The sequence below is a fragment of the Stegastes partitus genome, unplaced genomic scaffold, assembly GCF_000690725.1.
Source record: "Stegastes partitus isolate 25-593 unplaced genomic scaffold, Stegastes_partitus-1.0.2 Scaffold248, whole genome shotgun sequence".
NCBI classification, from domain to species: domain Eukaryota; kingdom Metazoa; phylum Chordata; class Actinopteri; family Pomacentridae; genus Stegastes; species Stegastes partitus.
In genome coordinates, this window is record NW_007577979.1 from 42,903 (window position 1) to 67,095 (window position 24,193).

Sequence of the window (24,193 nt, forward strand, 5' to 3'; positions counted from 1 at the left end):
GTACTGTACTATTTGTGGGGGCACCTGATCAATGAATAGGAAGGTGATGAGGGTGTGACCCAGTGACCTTGTCAAAGAGTACAAAAATGTAATTTATTGCATTTCAACAATGAAATCATGACATACATAACCTTGCCTTTATTTCAGAGCAGTAGAGATCGACAGGAAAGGTAGGAAAAGAATGGGGAGAGACCTGCAGCAAAGAGTCGTGAGCGGGAGTCAAACCCACAACCGCTGCATTGGAGAACTATAGCCCCTGTTCCCTCTTCAAGGGTCGCCTGCTCAACTCAGTGTGCTATAGGGGCGCCCACCAAGCTTAATCTTTTCTTAAAGATTTTATTGTATCATACTATCCAAACAGAGCCCTTCGCTCTCAGACTGCAGGTTTACTTGTGGTTCCCAGAGTTTCCAGAAGTAGAATGGGAGGCAGAGCCTTCAGTTATCAAGCTCCTTTGTTGTGGAATCAGCTCCCCGTTTGGGTTTGTGAGGCAGACACACTCTCTACTTTAAAGATTAGGCTTACAACTTTCCTCTTTGATAAAGCTTATAGTTAGGGCTGCTTAGGATCACCTGAACTATCCCTTAGTTTTGCTGCTATAGGTTTGAGACTGCCAGGGGATTCCAATGATGTACTGAGCTTCTGTCCTCTACTCTCCGACACTAGTCAGTGTTTTGGAGTGGCCATCACAAAGCCCTGATTTCAATCCCGTAGAAAGTTTGTTGGCAGAGCTAAAACGTGTGCGCAAGCAAGGCAGTTTACAAACCTGACTCAGTTCCACCAGTTCTGTCAAGAGTTACGTGCCAGAATTCTTCAAACTATTGTGAGAAGCTTGTGGAAGGATATCCAAAACATTTGACTCAAGTCATACAGTAGGCAATGCTACCAAATACTAAGGAAATGTATGCAAACTTCTGACTTTGAATTAAGTAATACAAAATTCTCTAAAAATAAATAAATAAATAAAAAATAAATCTCTCACTATTCTGGCATTTAGCAAATACAAACAATTTTGGTAATCCTAACAGACCTAAAACAGGAAAAGTTTAGTCTGATTTAATGTCAGAAAATGTGATAAAAAGTTTGTCTTTTTATACAGTGTAAATAAACTTCTGGTTTCAATTGTATGTTGTGAACTGCGCTAAATAAATAAAATTGAATTGAATTGAATACTGAATTACACCAGTGAACAACAACAGTGCAAATATTAACATTACATTTTAAATTTTTGAATATTTTTGGGGCATTTTTACCTGTATTAGACAGTAAACAGCAAGAGAAAAGTGGAGAGAGACAGCAGGGGAACGACACGCAGTGAGGGTCAAGGGCAGCTGGAATTTAAATCAGGAACTCACTGCTGATAACATTTGCACCCTTACCAATTAGCTAACAGGTCACTGAAACTTAAATAAAATATAATAATGCTATCACACTGATATTTACTGATATTGATGTTTATTATTAATTTAAAGGTAGCAGTTCAGCTTCACTAACTTCACAATGATGCTAAGCTCAGCAAATATTCTAACCATTGTGAGCAGTCGCCAGTTGTACTTTTTTAAATGCCAGATTTCAGAACATGGCTGTGTTTTTGCTAGATGACAGATTATTTTTTGTCACTCTAAGTGATTTTGTGGGATCATAACAACTGACACACAGATGCATACTGCCTTATTTCGAAGAAACACAATAAAAACTGCACACACATCATGTTATTACAACATTGTATGACTTTAATCCACAACTCTTGTCAAATTAAAACACAAGTCTATTTTACACAGCTCAGTTAGCAGCTAAAAAAAACAAACAATGAACGACATGAACACAGTGAATTGGATGGGAAGTCAAAGTTAAAAATCTAGCCAGAATGTACAGATCAAAGCCGTGGTAAAGACCTTAAGCAGCTGTCAACCATTGGGTCTAGCTGGGATAAAATTGTAAACAGGTAAACTAATGAGAAAAAAGGATGAATGTTTCAGTCTATATCAGATGAGTTGAATATTTGAAGTAAGTTTACCTCTGAAGGTCAAGTCCAAGCACATAAATTAATGCAATAAAACCCCATTTTGTGTGCTGATGAATGTCCCTCAAACACAATGCGTTTCAAACATGTCATCATGATAACAGTGCGCAGGTTTTCATTTCAAGAAACATACCAGTTAAACTAGTGGCTCTTGTTCTGGACTGGAATAAAAACAGACACTTGGCCCTCTGTTGCACTACACTGACACCACTGTTCTACACTAGTTCATGTAACAGAAATCGAGAGAGGTTTGGTGGGTACAATGTGTGTCCTACTTCAGAGGCTGCTTGTAAAGTTGTGGTTTTCAAAGGACAGGATACATTAACAGTTCCAATACTTAGCCTCACAGAGACCACTGTTAACAACGCATATAGGAACTTTAAGAGTTAAGTTATTGTGTAGAAAAGTAAATATGTCAACATAAATCTGTATTATTGCAATTTCTCTGAGAACAGAACTATTTTTCTAGTTTATAAGTAGACAAAAACTAACCAGTGCAAAGCATTTCGGGATTTGTGGACTTGAAAGACTACGCAGGTTGTAAGGATTTTGTTACTCCCATGTAAACAAAAGGAGGTTGCATTTTTTTCTGGGCCTTTGGAATGTGACAGGCTTATTTACCAATGATAATATACTGTCAGGAAATTGGAACTTCACAGAAGATAACCTCTGGAATGGGACACAGTGAGAGGACACTATCACTGAGTTATCTAGTGTTTTATATTTCCTTTTTAATTATGTATTGTGTTTACCTACTAAATTTTGTTGTAGCACCTACAATGACAATAAAAGCTCTTATCTAATCTTATATCATGATGAAGACCTCTTGATTGTATCATTTCCCTCCACACTGACAGCCTGTGTTTAAACAGTGACACATGGAGAGCAGTGTTTTAGACAGAAAAGAGAGAATCTAATCGCAGAAGGTTACAAGTCTGATGTCCTGTTCCTGAGTAAATGCAACCTTGGAGTGAGAGGGCAGATTACAAAAAAAGGAAAAATCATGTCTTTGCAGAGAGGTTCCCTGGCTGACTTGAGATCAGTGGCCATGTATTTACAGTGGAACAGTCTGGGGGAGAAAATATAGAAGAGAGGTGATCCTGAAAAACCGGAAATGACAGAGTTCTCTCTCCTCCTCTTCCCTTTTCTCCCAAGGTCTAGAAGATGTATTCAAGTCAACACAAAACAAGAGAATAACCAAAAACAAAGCTTACTTCACTGTGGCATCACAGCTAGATTTTACCAAAGTTGCTGATCCCAAGTCAGCAATGAGTTGTTTACTGCTGAAAGTTGTAGCTAACCTTGGTAATTTACAGACCTTGGCAGGATGTCAGCATTTTGGAAGGTGGAGTGAGGGGGCAGAGGTCAGACGTAGAAAAGTCGTACCCTGGAAGTACTGACATGGAGGTCATCATCGTAGAACTTGGTTTCTATGATCACATTACCACTGGAATACAAAGACACATGCTAGCTTTAACAAATTATATCTCTCTGACATTTCACTCATTATCTATAAAACACACGTGTACTACACAACATAACTACACTGAACAAAAATATAAACGCAACACTTTTGTTTTTGCTCCCTTTTTTCTTGAGCCGAACGCAAAGATCTGAGACTTTTTCTATGTACACAAAAAGCCTATTCCTCTCAAATGCTGTTCACAAATTTGTCTAGATCTGTGATAGTGAGCACTTCTCCTTTGCTGAGATAATCCATCCACCTCTCAAGTGTGGCAAATCAAGATGCTGATTAGACAGCGTGATTATTGCACAAGAGTGCCTTAGGCTGGCCACAATAACAGGCCACTGTAAAATGTGCAGTTTTATCACACAGCACAATGCCACAGATGTCGCAAGTTTTGAGGGAGTGTGCAACTGGCATGCTGACTCCAGGAATGTCCACCAGAGCTGTCGCCCTTGCATTGAATGTTCATTTGTCTACCATAAGGCGTCTCCAAAGACGTTTCAGAGAATTTGGCAGTACATCCAACTGGCCTCGCAACGCAGACCACACCAGCCTAGGACCTCCACATCCAGCATCTTTACCTCCAGGACTGTCTGAGATCAGCCACCCAGACAGCTGCTGCAACAATCGGTTTGTATAACCAAAGAATTTCTGCACACACTCTCAGAAACCGTCTCAAGGAAGCTCATCTGCATGCTTGTCGTCCTCATTGGGGTCTCGACCTGACTGCAGTTGGTCGTCGCAACCGACTTGAGTGGGCAAATGCTCACATTCGATGGTGTCTGGCACTTTGGAGAGGTGTTCTCTTCACAGATTAATCCTGGTTTTCACTGTACAGGGCAGATGACAGACAGCGTGTATGGTGTCGTGTGGCTGAGCGGTTTGCTCATGTCAACGTTGTGAATCGAGTGGCCCATGGTGGCGGTGGGGTTAGGGTATGGGCAGGCATATGTTTTGGACAACGAACACTGGTGCATTTTTTTGATGGCATTTTAAACGCACAGAGATAGCGTGAAGAGATCCTGAGGCCCATTGCTGTGCATTCATGCATTCCTGCCAAGATCCAGCAACTTCGCACAGTCATTGAAACGGAGTGGACCAACATTCCACAGGCCACAATCAACAACCTGATCAACTCTATGCAAAGGAGATGTGTTGCACTGCATGAGGCAAATGGTGGTCACGCCAGATAATGACTGGTTTTCTGATGCCCCCTGGACCCCCCCAATACAGTGAAACTTCACATTTTACAGTGGCCTTTTATTGTGGCCAACCTAAGGCAAACCTGTGCAATAATCACGCTGTCTAATCAGCATCTTGATATGCCACACCTGTGAGGTGGATGGATTATCTCGACAAAGGAGAAGTGCTCACTAACACAGATTTAGACAAACTTGTGAACCATATTTGAGAGAAATAGGCTTTTGTGTACATAGAAAAAAGTCTTAGATCTTTGAGTTCAGCTCATGAAAAAAGGGAGCAGAAACAAAAGTGTTGCGTTTATATTTTTGTTCAGCATAGAAGTCCATGAATTTGTAAAGCTGTGATTACAAGAATGAAGGTAAAGTTAAAGGACATTTCAGCTAATTACAACTTGGGTTTGATTCCAAGAAGTACAGCAGCTCCAAGTTGGAGCAGGAGGTGGTCTGTCAACTCTGGTGTTTACAACAGAGGTCTTGGTTAATTTGTTTTCTCTTCCAAAGAAATTATTTTAACCTGTTGGTCTGTTTCCAACCTGATTGACTCTAAGTTCACTGTGATAATGCCACCCTGCTGTCAGATCTCAGCTATTAAATTGGTAAAAACTATGGTATTTGGATTGATTTTTTTTAATGGACAAAACAAAAAAACAGCCCACCTCCTCCAAAAAAAAACAAGTTGTAAAATATCTGAATTGCACATTACATGAAGTTGTTTTGTTTGGGTGTCTTAGGTACGGTGGCCCAGAAGTGTCACAACAAAACAAAAGTCACACCACAACCAAATTAACCACAGCACTACGAAATTAGCCGCAACACTACAAAATAAGCCGCAACACAACACAACAGCTGCAACGGAAGTTGTTTTTTTTACCCAGAAGTTATACTGTGAAGTCCGCAACCACACGAAGTGGGCAGAAGCCGGAGATTGTTGGAAACAACTCGTAAGTAAGTAAAATACTGATGGCAAATACTGTCCATTAGTCTCGGTATGCGCTATTAGTAAACATTATTTACTATCAGTATTTTACTTACTTCTCTCACAGTATAACTTCCGGGTTAAAAAAACAACTTCCGTTGCAGCTGTTGTGTTGTGTTGCGGCTAATTTTGTAGTGTTGTGGTTAATTTGGTTGTGTTGTGGCTTTTGTTTTGTTGTGACACTTCTGGGCCACCGTACTTAGGTTTAATGAAAAGCAAAGTGCAGTTGTATAACAATAAATTGTAGAGATGAAAAATGTAACATTCTTAATATGACATTACAGAAACACAAAACAGAAATGAGTATCATATGACTGGATACTCACGTTAAAACATTGGCTGGCATCATCTGGGACTCGGGAGCTGCTTCTATCAGAGACTGCCATGTATTGGTGGAGTTGGGGATAACAAAACCAAACTCGAAGAACCATTCTGGACAGAGAGACACAGACAGAAGGGCTCAGCACTGCTTTAACAACACACATCATTATATGGATCCAATGTTTATTCAGTGTGTCAATGTCTCATAATGATGAAAATGATATTTCTGAGACTTTTCTCTTCTCTGGTGAAACCCACCAACATACAAACATGTTGTGTTGGTGTGGATTGTGTATGGTCCCCTGGGGCTCCCTGTAACCTCAACTCTGTAAAGCAGGGCCCCAGGGACGGTGCTGCAAACACAGAGAAACAGAGAAGTAACAGCAATGTACAAACAGTCACAGCTCAATGAGCTGTCCGTTGAAGACAAACCTCCTTTTCTTCTCTAACATTCATTTATTACCAACACAGGTGTCCTTCCAATGACTAATAGCAATTTGAGCCGGCAGGTTGAAGATATGATGATGTTATAAGGCAACGGATACCTTCACCTGACTGACCGTGATATAGTACTGAACATAGCAGCAAAGAAGTAAAAACACAACAGTTTTCTAAACAAGTTGGCTCGGTGGTTAGCACCATGGCCTTGCAGCTAGAAGGTTGCCGGTTCGCGTCCAGGTGAGGACACCCCGGGATCTTTCTGTGTGGAGTTTGCATGTTCTCCCCGTGCAGCGTGGGTTCTCTCTGGGTTCTCCAGCTTCCTCCCATACAGTTCAAAAACATGTTGAGCTTAATTGATGATTCCAAACTGTCCGTAGGTGTGAATGTGAGTGTGCTTGGTTGTCTGTCTCTAAGTGTAGCCCTGTGATAGACTTCCAACCTGTCCAGGGTGTCCTCTACCTTCGCCCTAAGTCAGCTGGGATAGACTCCAGCCCCCCTGCAACCCTTGTGAGGATTAAGCGTTGTATAGATAATGGATGGATGGATTTAGATTTGGCTGGGTGATTAAAAACATACTTTTGTGCAGTGTGACAGACTCAAACGTCTATTACTGTTTTACATAGATTTTACGGAGGCATGTCCAGTGAAGTGTGACAAAAACTACACTGACATATTCGTCACATTCTACTTATACAGGTACTGAACAGACTGTCTGAACAACAATACTGTGACTTTTTATGTATCCATTCTGTATCATCCTTGGACCACCACAAATAGTCAGGTGATTCATCCAACTGACTGGTATTTGAAACACATAGCTGTAGTCATAGTTGGAGGCATTATATTTTTGTGTTGCCCATTCCATAATTCTACCTTATTAAACATTTAATGCTAACATGTACTTCAATACAAACTTAAATATCCCTTCCTGATGTCTTCTATTTTTGCATGTTCTCACACTTGAATGTTCCAAATCATTCAACTAATTTTAAAATTAGACAGAATTAACCCACAAAACACAGTTCTCTTCTCTGTAGAATAGTTTCAACCTGTTTTATGCCAACACTAAGGAGGCATACAACTCATCATCTCTCCCTCCCCTGGGAAGATCAGACCACAACCTGGTGCACCTCCAGCCTGTGTACAAACCTCTTTTACAGAGGCAGCCAGCTGTCACCCGCACCGTGAAGAAATGGTCTGATAAGGCTGATGAGCTTCTAAAGGACTGTTTTGACACAACAGCGTTGCAGGTGCTCTGTAATGGCCATAGGAGGACATCAACAGTCTTTCTCACTGTGTTATGGACTACATCAACTTTTGTTTGGAAACTTTTCTACCCACCACAACTGCATGATGTTTCTCCAATAACAAAACCAGGATTACCCAGGACATAAAGGCCCTTCTTAAGGAGAAGAGAAGGGCCTTTAAATCAGGCAACCAAGAGGAGCTGAAGGTTGCACAGAGGGAGCTGAGGTGGAGGATAACAGAGGGACAGAAAAGTTATTGGAGGAGGATGGAGGAGCAGCAGAACAATGTCAGCGGGGTTTGGAGAGACCTGAAAATCATCTCTGGCCACAAATAACCTTACCACTGTGTGGTGGAGACAAGAGTGGGAAAATGACTTGAATCTTTTCTTCAACTGTTTTGCTCCATCAGACTCAACTTGGAGAGGCTGGTCATTGTCTATCTCGACTCCCTGTTGAGTCTATCAATGGGCCTGCTACAGTTTGCCTATCAATCTGCTATTAGAGTAGATGATGCTGTCATCTACCTCCTCAATAAATCCTTCTTTCATCTGGAGAAAGCTGGGAGCACTATGAAAATCTTATTTTTTGACTTCTCAAGCGTTTCAGTACCATACTGCCTGTGCTTCTGAGGGACAAGTTGGAGCACACGAGGGTGGACCACCACCTCACAGCTTGGATTATAAACTACCTCACCCTACTGCCTGACAGTATGTGAGGTTACAGGACTGTCAATTCGACGTGGTTGTCTGCAGTAAAGGGGCACTGTAAGGAAAAGTCCTGTCCCCTTTCCTTTTCAACCCGTATACAACAGACTTCATGTACAACTCAACCAATGGTCCAGTGTTTCCTCTACATTCATTTAGAAGTGGCAGCCGTACTTGTCGACCTCATCACAGATGGGGATGACAGGGAGTACAAAGAACTTACTCAGAGCTTTGTGGATTTTGGTGCCAGCAAAACCACTTCTAGATCAATGCTGGGAAAACCAAAAAACTGGTGGTGGACTTCTGCAGGTCAAAACCCACTCAGTCAACACCAATGAACATCCAGGGAACGGACGTTGAGATGGTGATGTTGAAGGGAATGTCCACTGGACTTCAGATGAATGTTGCAGTGAATTAAAGAGAGATTGAGAAACCAGGATATTGCACAATGAAATGATTTTATACAATGCACACACAGACACACACATATCAGGTAAAATGATACTGTTGGAATGTAACCAAAACAAGCACAGAAAATATACATACTCACACATAGTTTGCAGAGAAACTAGCCATCTGGTAGTTACCAAAACAACAAGTCATGGTGACCTCGTCTTCATGACGTTGCCTGTACTTCAAAACTCTTGTTCCAGAGGAAGGGTTCGGATTTGGCATCTATCTGTTCAGATGTGGGTTCCCCCAGAAGGCAATAAAAATCCCAGAGACTGCAACTAATGCATCTGAGTGTTAACGGATTCTTGTAACCTATTTTCCTACAACAGTAACATCTTATAAGGACCTAGGTGTTCACCTGAACAATAAACTGGACTGGGCGGACAATACCAATGCACTTTACAAAAAAGGACAAAACAGACTATCTGCTGAGAAGACTCAGATCTTTTGCAGTGTATGGAGTGCTCCTGGGGTCCTTTTTTGACTCTGTGATGGCATCAACCATCTTCTATATAGTTGAATGCTGGGGCAGCAGCATTTCTGCAGCAGACAGGAAGAGACTGAACAAACTGGTAAAGAAGGCCAGCTCTGTCCTGGGAGGTGGTGGGAGACAGAGGGATGATAGCTAAGCTATCAGCTATGTTGGGGAACACATTCCACCCTCTGCAGGAGACTTTAACAACACTGGGCAGCTCCTTCAGTGACAGGCTGCTTCACCCGCAGTGTGTGATTGAAGATACTGCAGGTCCTTTCTTCCTGGTTGTTAAACTTTACAACCAGTACTGCTGCCAGTAAATCGAAAAACTGTCATACTTCTCTTTGGTACAATCTCAACACATTCTTTGAATGATTAGTATTTTTGTATGTTAAAAACCCTGTGCAATATCTATTTTTCTTTGTATACTAAAATATATGTTCTGTAGTTAATCTGTGTTAATCTGTGCAATATAGACAATCTGCACAATATTAATACTCAGTATCAGTATTTCTATTTATCAGAAATATGTGCAATGTCAGGGATACATGCAATAATGTTACTTTTAGAATTACTGCCTATGTATATTTTGGTGCATTTTTAATTTTTATACTTCATTCCTTAAATGTTTGCAGTGTCTTTGCTGCTGTAACACTGCAAATTTTCCCCACCGTGGGATTAATATAGGCTTATCTTTCTTTATTATCATTATCATATCATAATAATAATAATAATAATAATAATAATAATAATAATAATAATAATAATAATAATAATAATACTAATTGATCGGATTTATATAGTTCTTTTCTAGACACTCAAAGATACTTTACACTGTCAGTTAATCATTCACACACATTCATTCCAGTGGTGGTAGCTACAATTGTAGCCAGGGACAGACTGACAGAGGCGTGGCTTCCATTCTGCACCTACGGCCCCTCCTACCACCACCTCAAACAATCCATTCATATGCATTCACATCAGGCAAAGTGGGTGAAGTGTCTTGCCTAAGGACACAATGACCATGGCGCAGGTTACAGGGCGAAATCGAACTGCCGACCTACCGATCATCGACCGATCCACTCTACCACCTGAGCCACAGCCGCCACATTAGATGGTTTTTGAGCGCGAACTGCCCTTTTAAGGTCTTGCCACAGCATCTCAGTTGGATTAAAGTCCCGACTTTGACTCGGCCACTCCAAAACCTCAATTTTGTTCTTTCTGAGTCATTTAGAGGTGGACTTGCTTGTGTGTTTTGGGTCATTGTCATGCTGCATAACCTATTTGAGCATGAACTTTAGGTCATGAACTGTTAGGCAGATATACTCCAGGAGGATTTTCTGATAAAAGCAGAATTCATTGTTCCATCAATTATGAGTCAATTAAGTCTTCCAGGTCCTGTGGAAGTGAAGCAGCCCCAAACCATCCCCATACCACCACCACCATGTTTCACTGTTGGTATAATGTGCTTCTTGTGAATACAGTAATAGCTTTAAGGACCCGTGTTTCCAAAAAGTTCCACCTTTGACTCAGACCTGCATCCTTTAGAGAACCTTTGGGGTGTGGTAAAAGAGAAATTTCACAAAAGAAATGTGCAGCTGACAAATCTGCAGAAAATGCGTGTTACAATTCTGTGATGATGTCATTAAAGACCACAATCTCAAAGGACTGTTTCCAATATGTTGTGAAATCCATACTGCAATATTTGAGGCTGAATATGAGAGCAAAAGGGAACCCTACCTAGTATTAGTGATCATTCTTAATGAAGTCCTCGGTGTACAAGAGTATATGAATAAGTATGACACTATATGTTTGCATTGAATGTTAAATAAGATAGAAGTATGGGATGGACCAGGGGAGGAGAATTGGGTAGGGACGCTAGGGACACGTCCCTAGAAATATCCAGCCAATAATGTGTAGTCACTATCAATACAACTGCTGTCTGTAGTTTTTAGTCAATGATTATGGCACACAAAGGGTTAGCAGTCGATCTCTGCTAGAAGTCCCACCTCTAACCTAAATATCGCTCTCTGATTGGCTCTGCCAGTTTCTCACTACCGTACATGTGATAACGTACCTGCTGTCACTCCATTTGCTTGTAAAAGCTACTCGCAACCTATTGGACAGGACAGAAGGCAGTGCATGTATCTGCAACCGCGAGTGTAAGTCGGGAGGGCAACTGGAAAATTTATTTCTGGAAATCAACATGAATATTATGATTATAATCAGTGGTGTCATTTACATTTACATTTGTATTTGTGTCTGTTTGCATGCGTGTGTGTGTGTGTTTGGTAATTAGGCTTGTCTTTCATTAGTTGCTTTAACCTATAACATTGCAGAATGCATTAAATTCTTGTATTCTCTTTAGATATTCAGATATGCATTATAAACATGTCCATCCATCCGTTATCTATACACCGCTTAATCTTCACTAGGGCTGGAGCCTATTCCAGTTGACTTAGGGCAGAGACAGGGAACACCCTGGACAGGTCACCAGTCTATCACAGGCGACACTTAGAGACAGACAACCAAGCACACTCACATTCACACCTACGGACAATTTAGAATCACCAATTCACCTCAACGTGTTTTTGGACTTGTGGGAGGAAGCCGGAGAACCCGGAGAGAACCCACACTGCACGGGGAGAACATGCAAACTCCACGCAGAAAGATCTCGAGTGTCCTCACCGGGACGCAAACCAGTGACCTTCTTGCTGCCAGGCAACACTGGCAACCACTGCTCCACCTTGCAGCCTATTATAAACATGTCAATTACTGAATTACTATGATTGTTTGCTTGTTTGATCAACTCTACATGATGTAAAATTATGATTGCAAATACAAAAAAGACGTCAACTTTCAGAAGTGCTGCCTTGGAGCACTTTTGTTTCCCTACCAATGTCAAAAGGAAACCTACTCCCTTGGGATGGGCAACGCAAAAATACAATGCTTCCAACTATGGCTGTCACTAGTGCAGAGGCTGAAGAATGGTTGCAAGGTGGCTCAAGGGTTAGCACTATCACCTTGCAGCTAGAGGATCAACGGAGTTTGCATGTTCTCCCCATGCAGTGTGGGTTCTCTCCGGGTTCTCCAGCTTCCTCCCACAGTTCCAAAAACATGTTGAGGTTAATTGGTGATTCTAAATTGTCCGTAGGTGTGAATGTGAGTGTGCTTGGTTGTCTGTCTCGAAGTGTAGCCCTGTGATAGACTGGTGACCTGTCCAGAGTGTCCCCTGCCTTCACCCTAAGTCAGCTGGGATAGACTCCAGCCCCCCGCGACCCTAGTGAGGATTAAGCGTTGTATAGATAATGGATGGATGGATTTAGATTTGGCTGGGTGATTAATAACATACTTTTGTGCAGTGTGACAAACTCAAATGTCTATTACTGTTTTACATTAAAAAGGGAGGAAAAGGAGCCACATTAGAGAGCTGGATATCACTGCAACTGTCACTGGACAACTAGTGTAGCACTGCTAGGGACACTACAAGCATTGAAAAGGACATCATAACACAGGATCAGTATGGATACCTCTACTACTATATCAATACAGCCAGCACAAACCATGTCAATCACCCTTTAACCCTGTGCCACACATATATCTTCAAAACTGCCAATGTAGGTGAAACACTCGAGCAGCAGCCTGTGCCACTGACTTGGTGTGCTTTAGTTTATTCTTACATGTTCATTGGAATAGTGTGGAATTAATGGCCATGTACATTAGAACAAATAAAACACTCAAGCTCTTGTCCATGCAGACAGATTTGTCAGTGTTTTTGCTGATTACCTTCTAGACACTGTCCTTTGAAGAAAACTTTCTGCTCCAACCTGAACTTCTCCAGTTTCTCAGAGGAAGAAAAATTCAGTTCTCTGGACACAGCTTTGCATTTCAGGATCTTCTTTGGGACACGAGCTGAAATGAAAGTAAGAAACTATGAGTAACTGCTAAAAACAAAACCAAGTTAGTTTTAACTTTACAATAGAGAATCATTGGCAGATCATGTTAGCTTGACAAATGTTCTATTCATTCACGTGCTATTAAACAAGCCACTAGATATTTAACATTACATCCAAATGACTCATGTAATTGTGTCTTTAATTAATTAAATGGGAACTTTATCAACTATTGCTGTTTGTAATATGACAACAATAATTAATTTAAGCAAAATAGCTGTCTCAATGTTTCAAGATGTGTTGAGTCATCCAATTATCATCTAATTTTCACACCACTGAAGGGGAAAGACTTTAATAACAACAATAGTGTCTATTTGTCAGATGCCTGATCAGAGACATAGGAGATTATAAATTCTATAGAAATTGCTGTTACACATAATTTCATGTAATTACTGCATACAGCAACCTTTTCCTGAACTGGAGAATCAGTATTTTTTACTGAAGTACTTGCCTCAACTGTGATTTGTAGTAATTTCATTACAGCAGTAACATGCAGTGAAGCCAATTAGTGACAAATGTATTTTTGCAGCAGTGTGAAGCAAGGAAAAAAAAAAGTGATTTATAGACTGCATCAACAGTCTGTAATGTTAGTTTAAGCCATTTTCTCACTCAGACATGGCTGCTAAAGTGAACAGAAAAACAGAAAAAATTGTTAGTGATATGTTCATGCAATTAGACTTATTAATATACTGAATTTTCCTTGAATGATCAAAAGTTTTCGAACTGGTCTGTCAGTGATCACAGGTGTTTTCACTTTCACAAGATTTTACGTTTGAGTCTGCATTTTCATTTTCAATAAACTCTTCAAAGTATTTGTTTTTTTTATTGTTCATAAGTGGAAATACGCTACTAATTAACTAATTAAATGTCATACTGGAGAGGTGATATTATTTTATATAGTTTTCCATGTACATTGCAGACGGATGTACTCCCTTCTGTTTTATCCTGCATACTACACATTCATCAGCCACAACAATACAACCACCTGCCTCACCCTCTTGCCACCATAACAACACTGAAGCATCATTACATGGATACAGTTCCTCTTAAAGTGTCCTTTGGTGACTCGGACCATGAGATTGGCATTTTTTGGTGAATCACATGTATGCTCATTTGGATTGAGATCTGGGGACTTTGGAGGCTGGATCAACCCCTTGAGCTTTTTGTCATGTACCACAAGTCATTTCTGAGCAGTTTTTATAGAAGTTGCTGATGACGATGTGCTTGATCTGCACCATTTTTTTGGTGGGTGGTGTGTGCCATCCATATGAATGCCAGGACCCAAGGTTTCCCAGCAGAACATTGCATTTCAAGAACATAAACAATGTTGTCCACTTCACTTGTCAGGCGTTTTAATACTGTAGCTCATCGGTGTATGCGTGTCCAATTTTAGGTTTGATGTGTGAATGTACCTTCATGTTCTACTCCTGGTACAGAGAGATCCTCGGTTCCTTGCCACAGCACTTTGCCGGTCTCTGCATCCCGAAGATTCATCCAGTTTCTATCAGGAGAAGGTTAAGTCCCAACAACCAAACTAAAAAAAAAAAACTTAGATAAAAGTCCCATGAATATTGGCACTGATAGATGTATTCTTCCCCCTGCTCCTAACAAAGTGCTGAGCCTGGACAGTTACCAGATGCTACTAAGTGCAATGGTGAGGTGAGGTCCAGGCAGGAACAAGTGGTTTCATGTGCATGAAAGCCAGAAAGTTAGTACTGGATCTGTTGTTGTTTACCTCATATCTAAATTGAATTACAGCATTGGATATTTTATGTTCCTAGTTCCTAGTAGTTTTAGGAAATTAATGACTGTTCTGTTCAATTAGGCTAACAGAGTTTGAATAATGTTCAGAGGTATGCTAGAAATTCTATTACAACTTCTGTAGCATTTTCAGTGTAACAACATAATGCCAGCAGTTTTCATAATTTAGTGGTCTATAACTATTTAGTAAGTTGATTGAGTTGAGTTTCAACCTAATGGTCCTAAAAATGTTTGCAATTGCTTTCAAAACCACTTGAATAAAGGCCTGCACCTAGTCACCTGTAAATCTAACATGATCCAGCAAGAATGGAATATGGCTGGTCAGTTAGAGTCTAGTTTGACTCCCTGGTTGTAAACAGCAGGTATAAGCCTGCTATTTCTTCTGCTTATTTTATGTTGCTATCTCCTCCCCTTCCCTTATGTACATGTTTTTGTTTCTTAAATCCCCTTTACTCCAGGAAACCACAGCAACAATAACAACATCCAGACTAGCAAGCTACCACACTGAAAATCTTCAGGGTTTTTTGTTTATTTTTTTTAATAATACGGTTGCAAAGATGGGTAGAGGCATATCAATTAAGGAGACATGCAACTTCAATGACTCCAAACATCTTGAAAACAGCAATTTAATCACTAATATTATCACAATTCGATTACTGCCTAACAGTTTGGTTGAATGCCACTGGACATGTTAAACAAACTAAAACGTATACAAAATAAAGCTGCCCGCACAATACTCAAGTGTGACCACAGGACAAATATCATCTCAATGCACAAGTAGCTCAACTGGTTATTGGTCAAAGGCACTGTTATACTCACTGATTATTGCTATTAGAGACAAATCTGTTTTAAAAACACCTCTTATTTTGTTAAAAAACCTCTATTTTCACAGAAAATCATAAATACATCACCAGGCATGCAACTGTAGGAAACTTTACAATGCCTAAAGCAAGCTCAAATGCCATCAAACGCGCTGTTCTGTATAGAGATATGAAAGAATGGAATTCATTGTCGAAACACAATAAACCCACCACTAACATAAATCAATTCAAAAAATAAACCGCATCTATCAAAGTAGTGAATCACTATATATATATATATATATATAGTACACTAAATTATATAGTGTGGCTATATACTGTATGTCATATGTATATATATATACATGTATATGAATATATATATTTATGTATGTATGTGCATGTGTATATATATATATGTATATGTATATATATAATATAATAATGAAAGGATAATAAACAAGGTTATATGACATCGCTAATGTGTATGTCAAGATGTGAGAAAGTGTAAAGCTCACTTGGCTTTTGTTTTGCTTTGCTTTTATAATGTTTTCTGTTTTCTTGTATATATAATTCTGTTGGACCCCAGGAAGAATAGATGTGGAGGAATTGGGAAGAATTTCAATTTCAAGGAAGAATTTGCTGCAGCTAATGGGGATCTCATGAACTAAACTAAACAAAAGTATCAGGGTACAAGTTGCAGAATCATTTGGGACAGCACTGGCTGTAAATATCTGAAAATTTAAAGTTGCAATGCAAACTAAAGCTGCAAGCAGCGTTGGACAGGCCCGCACAATTCCAAACGTGTCAGACACGGAGCACTTCGAGGTGCAGTGAACATTGGGGTTGTGGCAGAAATACACTCTGTGCAAAGTGACAATCACCTAATTGTAACCCAAACCGCATTTGAGGTTAATAAGGTCAACCGGCTAATAATAGCAGATACAAGTGTAAAACGTGTCCTTTCCCGTTTCCAGAAGGTGGCACTGTGACTGTGAATTGACAATGGCATGAGAATGTCATCAAGGCAGGACTCTCATCCAACATGTAAAGTCTGAGGGGCTACAACTAAAAGACTAAGGACAGTTTCCACCTGAGAGCTGTGAAAGCGATGTCCTCCTTCCTGACAGACATGCCCAGGACTCTTCCAGACACTGACACCCATACCATCATCCCACCCCCGCTGAAACACACACACACACACACACACACACACACAGTCCTATACAGACAGCATACTAAGCACACAGGTGACCCACTACCTCACTCAGCCTGCACACTGCACTGTGCTTACACCTTTTTAGAACGTTTATATTTGAGTAATTACAATGTTTATATTTATATTTGAGTGTATTTGTGTTTACACTTTATTAAAAGTCTACTTTTATGCCATTTTTCTTTTTTTTTTGGTTAAAACCGGGACCTCCAACTGCAATTTTGTTGTGTGTACGGAGGCATATGCATAATGACAATGAAAGGATTCTGATTGTGATTGTGACTGAGGCAGAGTGCAGCATGCAGAGGGCAGGGACACAGCACTTGCTCTTTCATGGCGAAGCATCAAAGTTCAGAGGACCTCCACAGACACAACGTTTGACGAAAACTCACAATTTTTGGTATGAGTCATCATTAACATCTAAGGCTCACGTCACCACATTTAAGGGTTAATACGGTCAACCGGCTAATAATAACACATAAAAGTGTTAAACATGTTCACCCTAATGTGCTACACATGCCTACCAAATTTCATAGATGTAGGTGAAACGTCCTGCCCCTTAGTAGCTGCTACAAATTTTGTAGGGGGCGCTATGGTGCCATTTTGAGACACATCCACAAATCCCATAAAATATCGAAATTTGCGCCAGTTCTGATCTGTGTGGAAATATTCACAGTTTTTGAGCATGTTTAGGCCCTCAAAAATGGGATTGTTATGTGTGGAGAATAATTCCTTGCATTCCAATCGGGTCATGTGCACCGTAGTGATCAGGCCCTAATAATGATTGAACCCTGCCAAATAACTATGAAAGGTTTTCTGATTTTTTCTTATTTTTAGAAATTACATTTTGGGTTCAATAGATATTTGGCCAGGCTAATTATTGAATGCAATATTCAGAATGTTCCAGTTTTGGATTATTTTGTAAGATCTGATTGCTGATTAAATTAAGTTTTAACTGCACTTCTTTCTGCTCATCTCTGAAATGGTACTGCCTGTAGTCCGGTTCTATGCTTCGCACACTGAATAAGATGCATCGTAAGTCAACACTTAATCATCACTGTACTAATGCTGAAGTTGCCAAAAATGTGAGAAGCATGAAGAGCATAGCACTTCAGCTTTGATACAGAAACAGGAATTCAAGCAGAGTAGAACATAAAAGAGAAATTATTTAATGAGACTAAAAAGAAAATGGTTAAAAAAAATTATTTCCAAGGCACCTGAAGTACACAAGTTTAAACCTTCCTAGGATTGAATGTAAGAAATATAAAAGACTTTTGAAAGCAGTAGCCAAGAAAAAACAAACTGTATTCGTGCCTAAGATTTGTAGAAGCACTGGATGAAGGTAGAAGCTAATTACATAATTATATGTTTTACCAGAGGATAGATACACCAAGGTGCTTTATTTGAATAGCAACTGTTTTTAAAAGAACTAACGGCCTGTTACGAACAAACCTGGGCAGACACTAGTATTTGACTTTCATACATAGAAGCACATCAAAAATTAAACAAATGATAAAATGCTTTACATAGACATATTGCTCAAAATTCAGCCAAAGGTGTCGTCAGCTTATAGGCAACCTAAATATACCAGTCTAGAGGTGAGAAAGATGAAGTTAGAGAAGCCTTTATGTTGATGATGCTGGCAACAAATGCAAGCTGTCTCATCAATCTGTCAGTTGGTCAGCTGTTCCTGACCTTCACATTCACTATAAACACAATTAAACGTCAATCACAGAGCCTGTAAGGACCTAGTCTGTAACTCCACTGTACACACCTGATTCACAGCAATCCTGTTAACAATCCTGTGGCAGACTGCAGGGCACAATGACACCACCTCAGGCTGAGACAAAGGCAAATTTTATCACTGGATATCAGACTGATGAATACCAGTAAAAATCTATTATCTCACAGCCCTGTGCTCTAGACAACTGTCCACTGAGCATCCTGTCACACTCAGATACTACTTAGTGTCACACACACTCAACTTCACACCATCTGTGAAGTCCTTCATCCCACCTCACCACGACCATCAACAGTCTCAAAAGACACAGCTTTTAAAGCTCCAGGTCTCTGACTTGCCATTTTAGCATAAAAGTGCATCTCATATAATTGCAATATGGTGGAAAAAGTTCAATATTTTATCAGACAAAGTGAAAAATATATAGATTCTAAACTCGAGTACAGATAAACTGCAATATTTCAAGCCTTTGTTTGTTAGAACTTTTATGATAACAGCTTAGAGCTCAAAAAGTGAGGTAAGAAAAGGTGTACAAGCAAAAGGAATGACTGCAGACTTAAGAGGATGGTCAAGAAAAGCAGATTCAAGAATGTGGGGCAGATTCACAAGCAGTGAACTGAGGCTGGAACCAGTGCATCCAGAGCCACCATGCACAGTCGTGTCCAGGAAATGAGCTACAAGGGTCGAATTCCTATTGTCAAGACACACCTGAACACCCAACAATGTCAGAAGCGTCTTACCTGGGCTAAGTACAGAAAGAACTGGACAGTTGCTAAGTGGCCCAAAGTCCCCTTTTCAGATGAAAGTAAATTTTGCATTTCTTTTGGAAATCAAGGTCCTAGAGTCTAAAGGAAGAGTGGAGAGCCACAGGATCAAAGCTGCTTGAAGTCCAGTGTGAAGTTTCCACAGCTTGTGATGATTTGGGGTACCATATCATCTTCTGGTGTGGTCCAATATGTATAATCAAGTCCAAAATCAATGCAGCCGGCTACCAGCAGATGTTGGAGCACTACATGCTTGTGTCTGCTGAAGAGCTTTCGGAGATGCAGATTTTGTCTTCCAGCAAGACCTAGCATCTCCCCACACTGCCAAACCACTCGGTTCACGGATCATGGCATGACAGGGAGCCCCAACCAAGTATTGACAGAGCTTACATGTACATACTTTTCAGAGTTTTGATATTCCTGCATAATAAATCCTTCTTTAATTGATTTTTTTGTTAATCCTTTGAAATATTCTAATGTTTTGAGATTGATTTGGGGGGATTTTATGAGCTGCTAAAAAATTGAAGTTAAAACAAATGAAGGCTTGAAATATTTCAGCTTATGTGTACGAAGTCATATTCTAATAATATGAGTTGCACTTTCATGTTGCATCCAGGAACTCTTCCTAAATGCATCCTACTTATAATTCAGCAAGTCAGGATTCTGTAGGAAATATTTGGAACAATTTAAGAAAAGACACAAGATAAGTTAAAATGTATTTTTTTGCAAATTGATAATGACTAACCAACCCACGTCTTTACTGTATGGCATTCCCCCGCTCTCTTTCCCCCCTGTCACTATTCAATAAAGGCAAGAATGTACAAAAAAATTAGAGAGGCTTATGAGTCAGATCCCACTGACAGCACACCATCCCCCACCTCTTCCTCTAGCTTTCTCATGAAGTGTGCTGAGTTGAATGTTTTCTATAATCCTCTCAAGTATAACAATCCAGTCTCTTACATCAAATTCTTCATGCTCCATACTTTCTTCAACAATCTCGGCCACACTGCACTGTCTTTATCATTGATGGTGTTTCACTAAGTTGGCTTAAGAAAGAAAAAACATCACATACTTGAACTCCTCACACATCATAACATGTGCTCCTCGTCCTTGTTCCCCCAAATTACTTCCTCATAACAGAAACAAACAAAAAAAAAGCGTTGTACAGCAACTGACTTATGCTCCAGTAACATCATACAAGGTTGTACCATTAGCTCCCCAGGGCCTGCTGCAGGTTGTGTGTGTGTAAACCACCAGGGTGTCCACACAAATTTGTCAGAACATACACATAAACTAATGAGCCCCCAGTGAAAAGGTTCTGTCACCATTTAGTCTGTCTTCATTTATAAAGACATGTTAATGGATGAAAGTATAGACAATTTACTAACCCCAACCTTATTCCATAATCAGCCCCACTCACTACTGAACAATTTTCAATTCATTATTTACACAAGAACTAAGCAAGACTCCATCTTTCATTACATCTAAACATTGGGATTAATTTTTTTTATTCCTGCTGTCTATTTATTTTAAGGCAAAGCTTGTTTTTTTCAAGCTCAACTATAATGACAATGTAGTCAAATTTGTAATGCATAGCTATATTTACTATCATTTCCAATTGTGTGAAAAAAATAAAATAAAAATTGCCTCTTGCATTAGATAAAGATGTGGCATGCCATCTACAGAGCAAACTAAGCCAAAGCCAACAACACTACAGGCAGAAGGGGGACAATAACGCAAATATTCTAATGACCAACACATACCGTATCCCTCATTTCTGTCATCTTTGCATCACTTTCACAAACCTGGTCCGAGCTTAAGATGGCTTTGATCGATTATTACTGAACTGTACTTTATATTGTGTAAACACTTCTTTTAAAATCACATTTTCCGTTAAAAATGATAGCAGGAAAGGTTGGGGTGGGGATAGCAGAGTGGCAGATGGAAAACAGACAAACAATATGTAAGAGAATAATGAATACTTGATCAGTTTTATTTCCCCTTTAGCCTACAGCTAATAAACTATCAGAAGGACAATGATACAAAATAATTTGTATATTTGTACTTTTTTTTGCAAATACAATATCAAATTAAACACTGTATGTGCAGTCATTCGAAAAAGTTGTTGGCTTTTTTGATATATTTGGACAAGCGAGCAGTTAATCTTCCCTACAGACATAGCTGGTATATTGGAACAACTCTATAAGATTTTTTTTCCTAATCACTAATTGAAGACAAATATCAATAAATGTAATATTCTACACCCTGGGCACAAGAAGCTAGTATTGCCTGACTTACCAGAAATAACTTCTTGTAGTCCTTTTACATAATTATTCATCAGTCTCTGACGATTGGCAGAAACTTTCAACCAGTTTTTCTGCAAAATTTCATTAAGTGCAAGAAGTTTAAAGATTTTCATACACGTATTGCCTGTTTGAAATCCACCTGCAACATTTCAATGGGATTCAAATCTGGGCTTTTATTTCTCAAGTAAGCTACTCCGCAACCCTCCAATTCTTCGGTTTTTATTATTTTGATGGTTCACAGAGATACATTTTAAAAATATCTAAAATAGTGTTATAACCCTCACCTTGCTAAGGAACAATGAAGTAAAATACAGACATGGTTTGACATTATACAATATTGTATCACATACTATTGCATGTTAGAGACAAGAGTTACAGGTGCAGTCCTTAAGGGTATATGACCTTCTTTACACTTCTCTCTAAGCCATTCTTTGGTGGATTTGGAAATGTGTTCATAATCATTATTCTGTTGAATGCTCCACTTTCAGTTTAACTTTTGGACAGATGGGCTCACATTATTCTCAAGCACTCTTTGATATAATGCAGAATTCATACTTGAATCAATGACTGCAAGCAGCCAAGCTCCTGAGGCAGGGAAGCAACTCCAAGCCAGAATATTTCCACAACCATGAAGCTATTATGTTGGGGGTTTTTTTTCTTCTGGAAAGCTGCCTTTTGTCTCAACCAAACATGTCTACTGTTAGTGTGGTCTCTATCTTTGATTCATTTGTCAAAGCCTGCTCATTGCCTGCATGTTCACTAGCAAATGATGGCTTTGCTTTATTGTTCTTGTTGCAACGGCTTTTTCTTGACATGCCTCCCATGCAGGTCAACATTGTGTGATCTCTGTCTGATTGTAGAGGCAGCCCTTTGATGCCAGCAGCTTCAGAGTTACCTGGAGATCCTGTCAGAAAATTCTAAGGTTGTAGAATTTCTGCATCGAACACTCTGCTCTTGTGCTGAATTTGCTGGAGCAGCCAGTCCTGGACACGTGACAAACTTGTACCAGTTGTAGATGGTCTTTCTCACACTGGAATTTAGTTTGAATCACTTGGAGATATTTCCAGGCCCTAGGAATCCACAACCTTTGTTTTCTGAAGGCCTTAGCACTCGTTGGATCTTGGCATGACCCCACTCACCCTACTGGCAAAAAAAAAAAAAAGCAGACCATGGATGTGAGAGGTCCAAATAAGTCAGGTTCCACCTGTCACTCTCTAGTAAGGTTCTAGTCATTGGCACTTGATCTGAAAGCCATGACTCTAATTTGATGGATCTCAAAGCATAATGAATGTACTTGCCTTTTCCATGTGAGTAATCTGTTATTTAAAATGTATTTAACTTGTAAAAAATGAAAACAAAATGTCTATTGTATGTGTCATTTCTTTAAATATATTATTATTAAGTACTGTTTCAAAGAGAAAATCTTTGCTTGTCCAGATATGTCAAAAAAGGCAACAACTTCCATGTATTTACTTTTCTACATGACTGTATGACCACCTGTTAACCACAGGACTTCTTCATTGAAATTCAGGACCCGAGGACAACTACAAGAACAGAAATCCAGAGTAGTCTCCATTTAGGTCCTATTTAAAGTTTGGGAGGTTTCATAATTTAAACCATTATCTTGGTGATTTAGCAAAACTGATTCTTGGAGCAGAAACCAGGAGAGGTTACATAAGTTGAATGCAAACAGACAATCTTTCTGCTTCCAATGAATTAATCTGACGCTACAGCTATGGCACAGTCATAAAAGAGTCCTGCGTGCGGTTCAACTATTATTATTACTATGCTCTCATCTTGACTGTTATTTTAAATCTAAAAAAAAAAAACGTGTATTTTTTTCAGTTCAGTTCAGAATGAAACTGAGCTGGACTTTGGGTTTGAATATGTGAAATTAAACTACAGCAAGTGCTCCCACTTGTATTAGACATCTTAGACACGATCTCTATGCTGTCTTCTTACGATACACTGATCAACAACGTGTAATACCTTCACAAACAACACGCTAGATGATCTTTAGTCTGTAGAAATGTGAAAAGGAATAGTTTTTTTGTATTAATATTCATATTCTTCTGAAAGATTCTGATGGTAACTATGTTACCAAATGGAAAAGAAGAAAAAAGAAACAAAATAAGAATATTAAAGCTTCTATGCTGGCTTTAATAAGGCTGTATGGACAGAAGGCAGTAAATCCTGGTTCCACTAAATCATGGATTTAGGCATTACCAGACTTCAGCAACAGGCCTGACCTTCCCAATAACACACACACCAATATTCACACCTCAGCATTAGTATAGATGGGGATAAGCAAGCGGAGCAAGATTCATATGTACAGTGCTTAACAAAT

General features: G+C 39.5%; 1 protein-coding gene across 5 annotated transcripts in view; it reads right to left on the reverse strand.

Moving 5' to 3' along the window:
• Positions 1–1,705: 1,705 nt before the first annotated feature.
• Positions 1,706–24,193, reverse strand: part of pde6d (phosphodiesterase 6D, cGMP-specific, rod, delta) — a 25,032-nt gene continuing 2,544 nt past the window's right edge. Inside the window, exons 2-6 of one of the 5 annotated variants that reach the window (XR_520197.1) lie at positions 14,674–14,762; positions 13,095–13,220; positions 5,994–6,099; positions 3,323–3,468; positions 1,706–3,090 (exon numbers count right to left, since the gene is read on the reverse strand). Coding sequence is in view for 3 of the 5 variants with exons in the window: in XM_008281848.1 (XP_008280070.1) it covers positions 3,387–3,468; positions 5,994–6,099; positions 13,095–13,220; positions 14,674–14,762 (403 nt within the window). In the remaining 2 variants the exon portion in view is untranslated. Of the gene's footprint in view, positions 3,469–5,993; positions 6,100–13,094; positions 13,221–14,673; positions 14,763–24,193 lie in introns of all 5 variants that reach the window. The other 4 variants (XR_520196.1, XM_008281848.1, XM_008281847.1 and 1 more) reach the window with 4 other exon arrangements.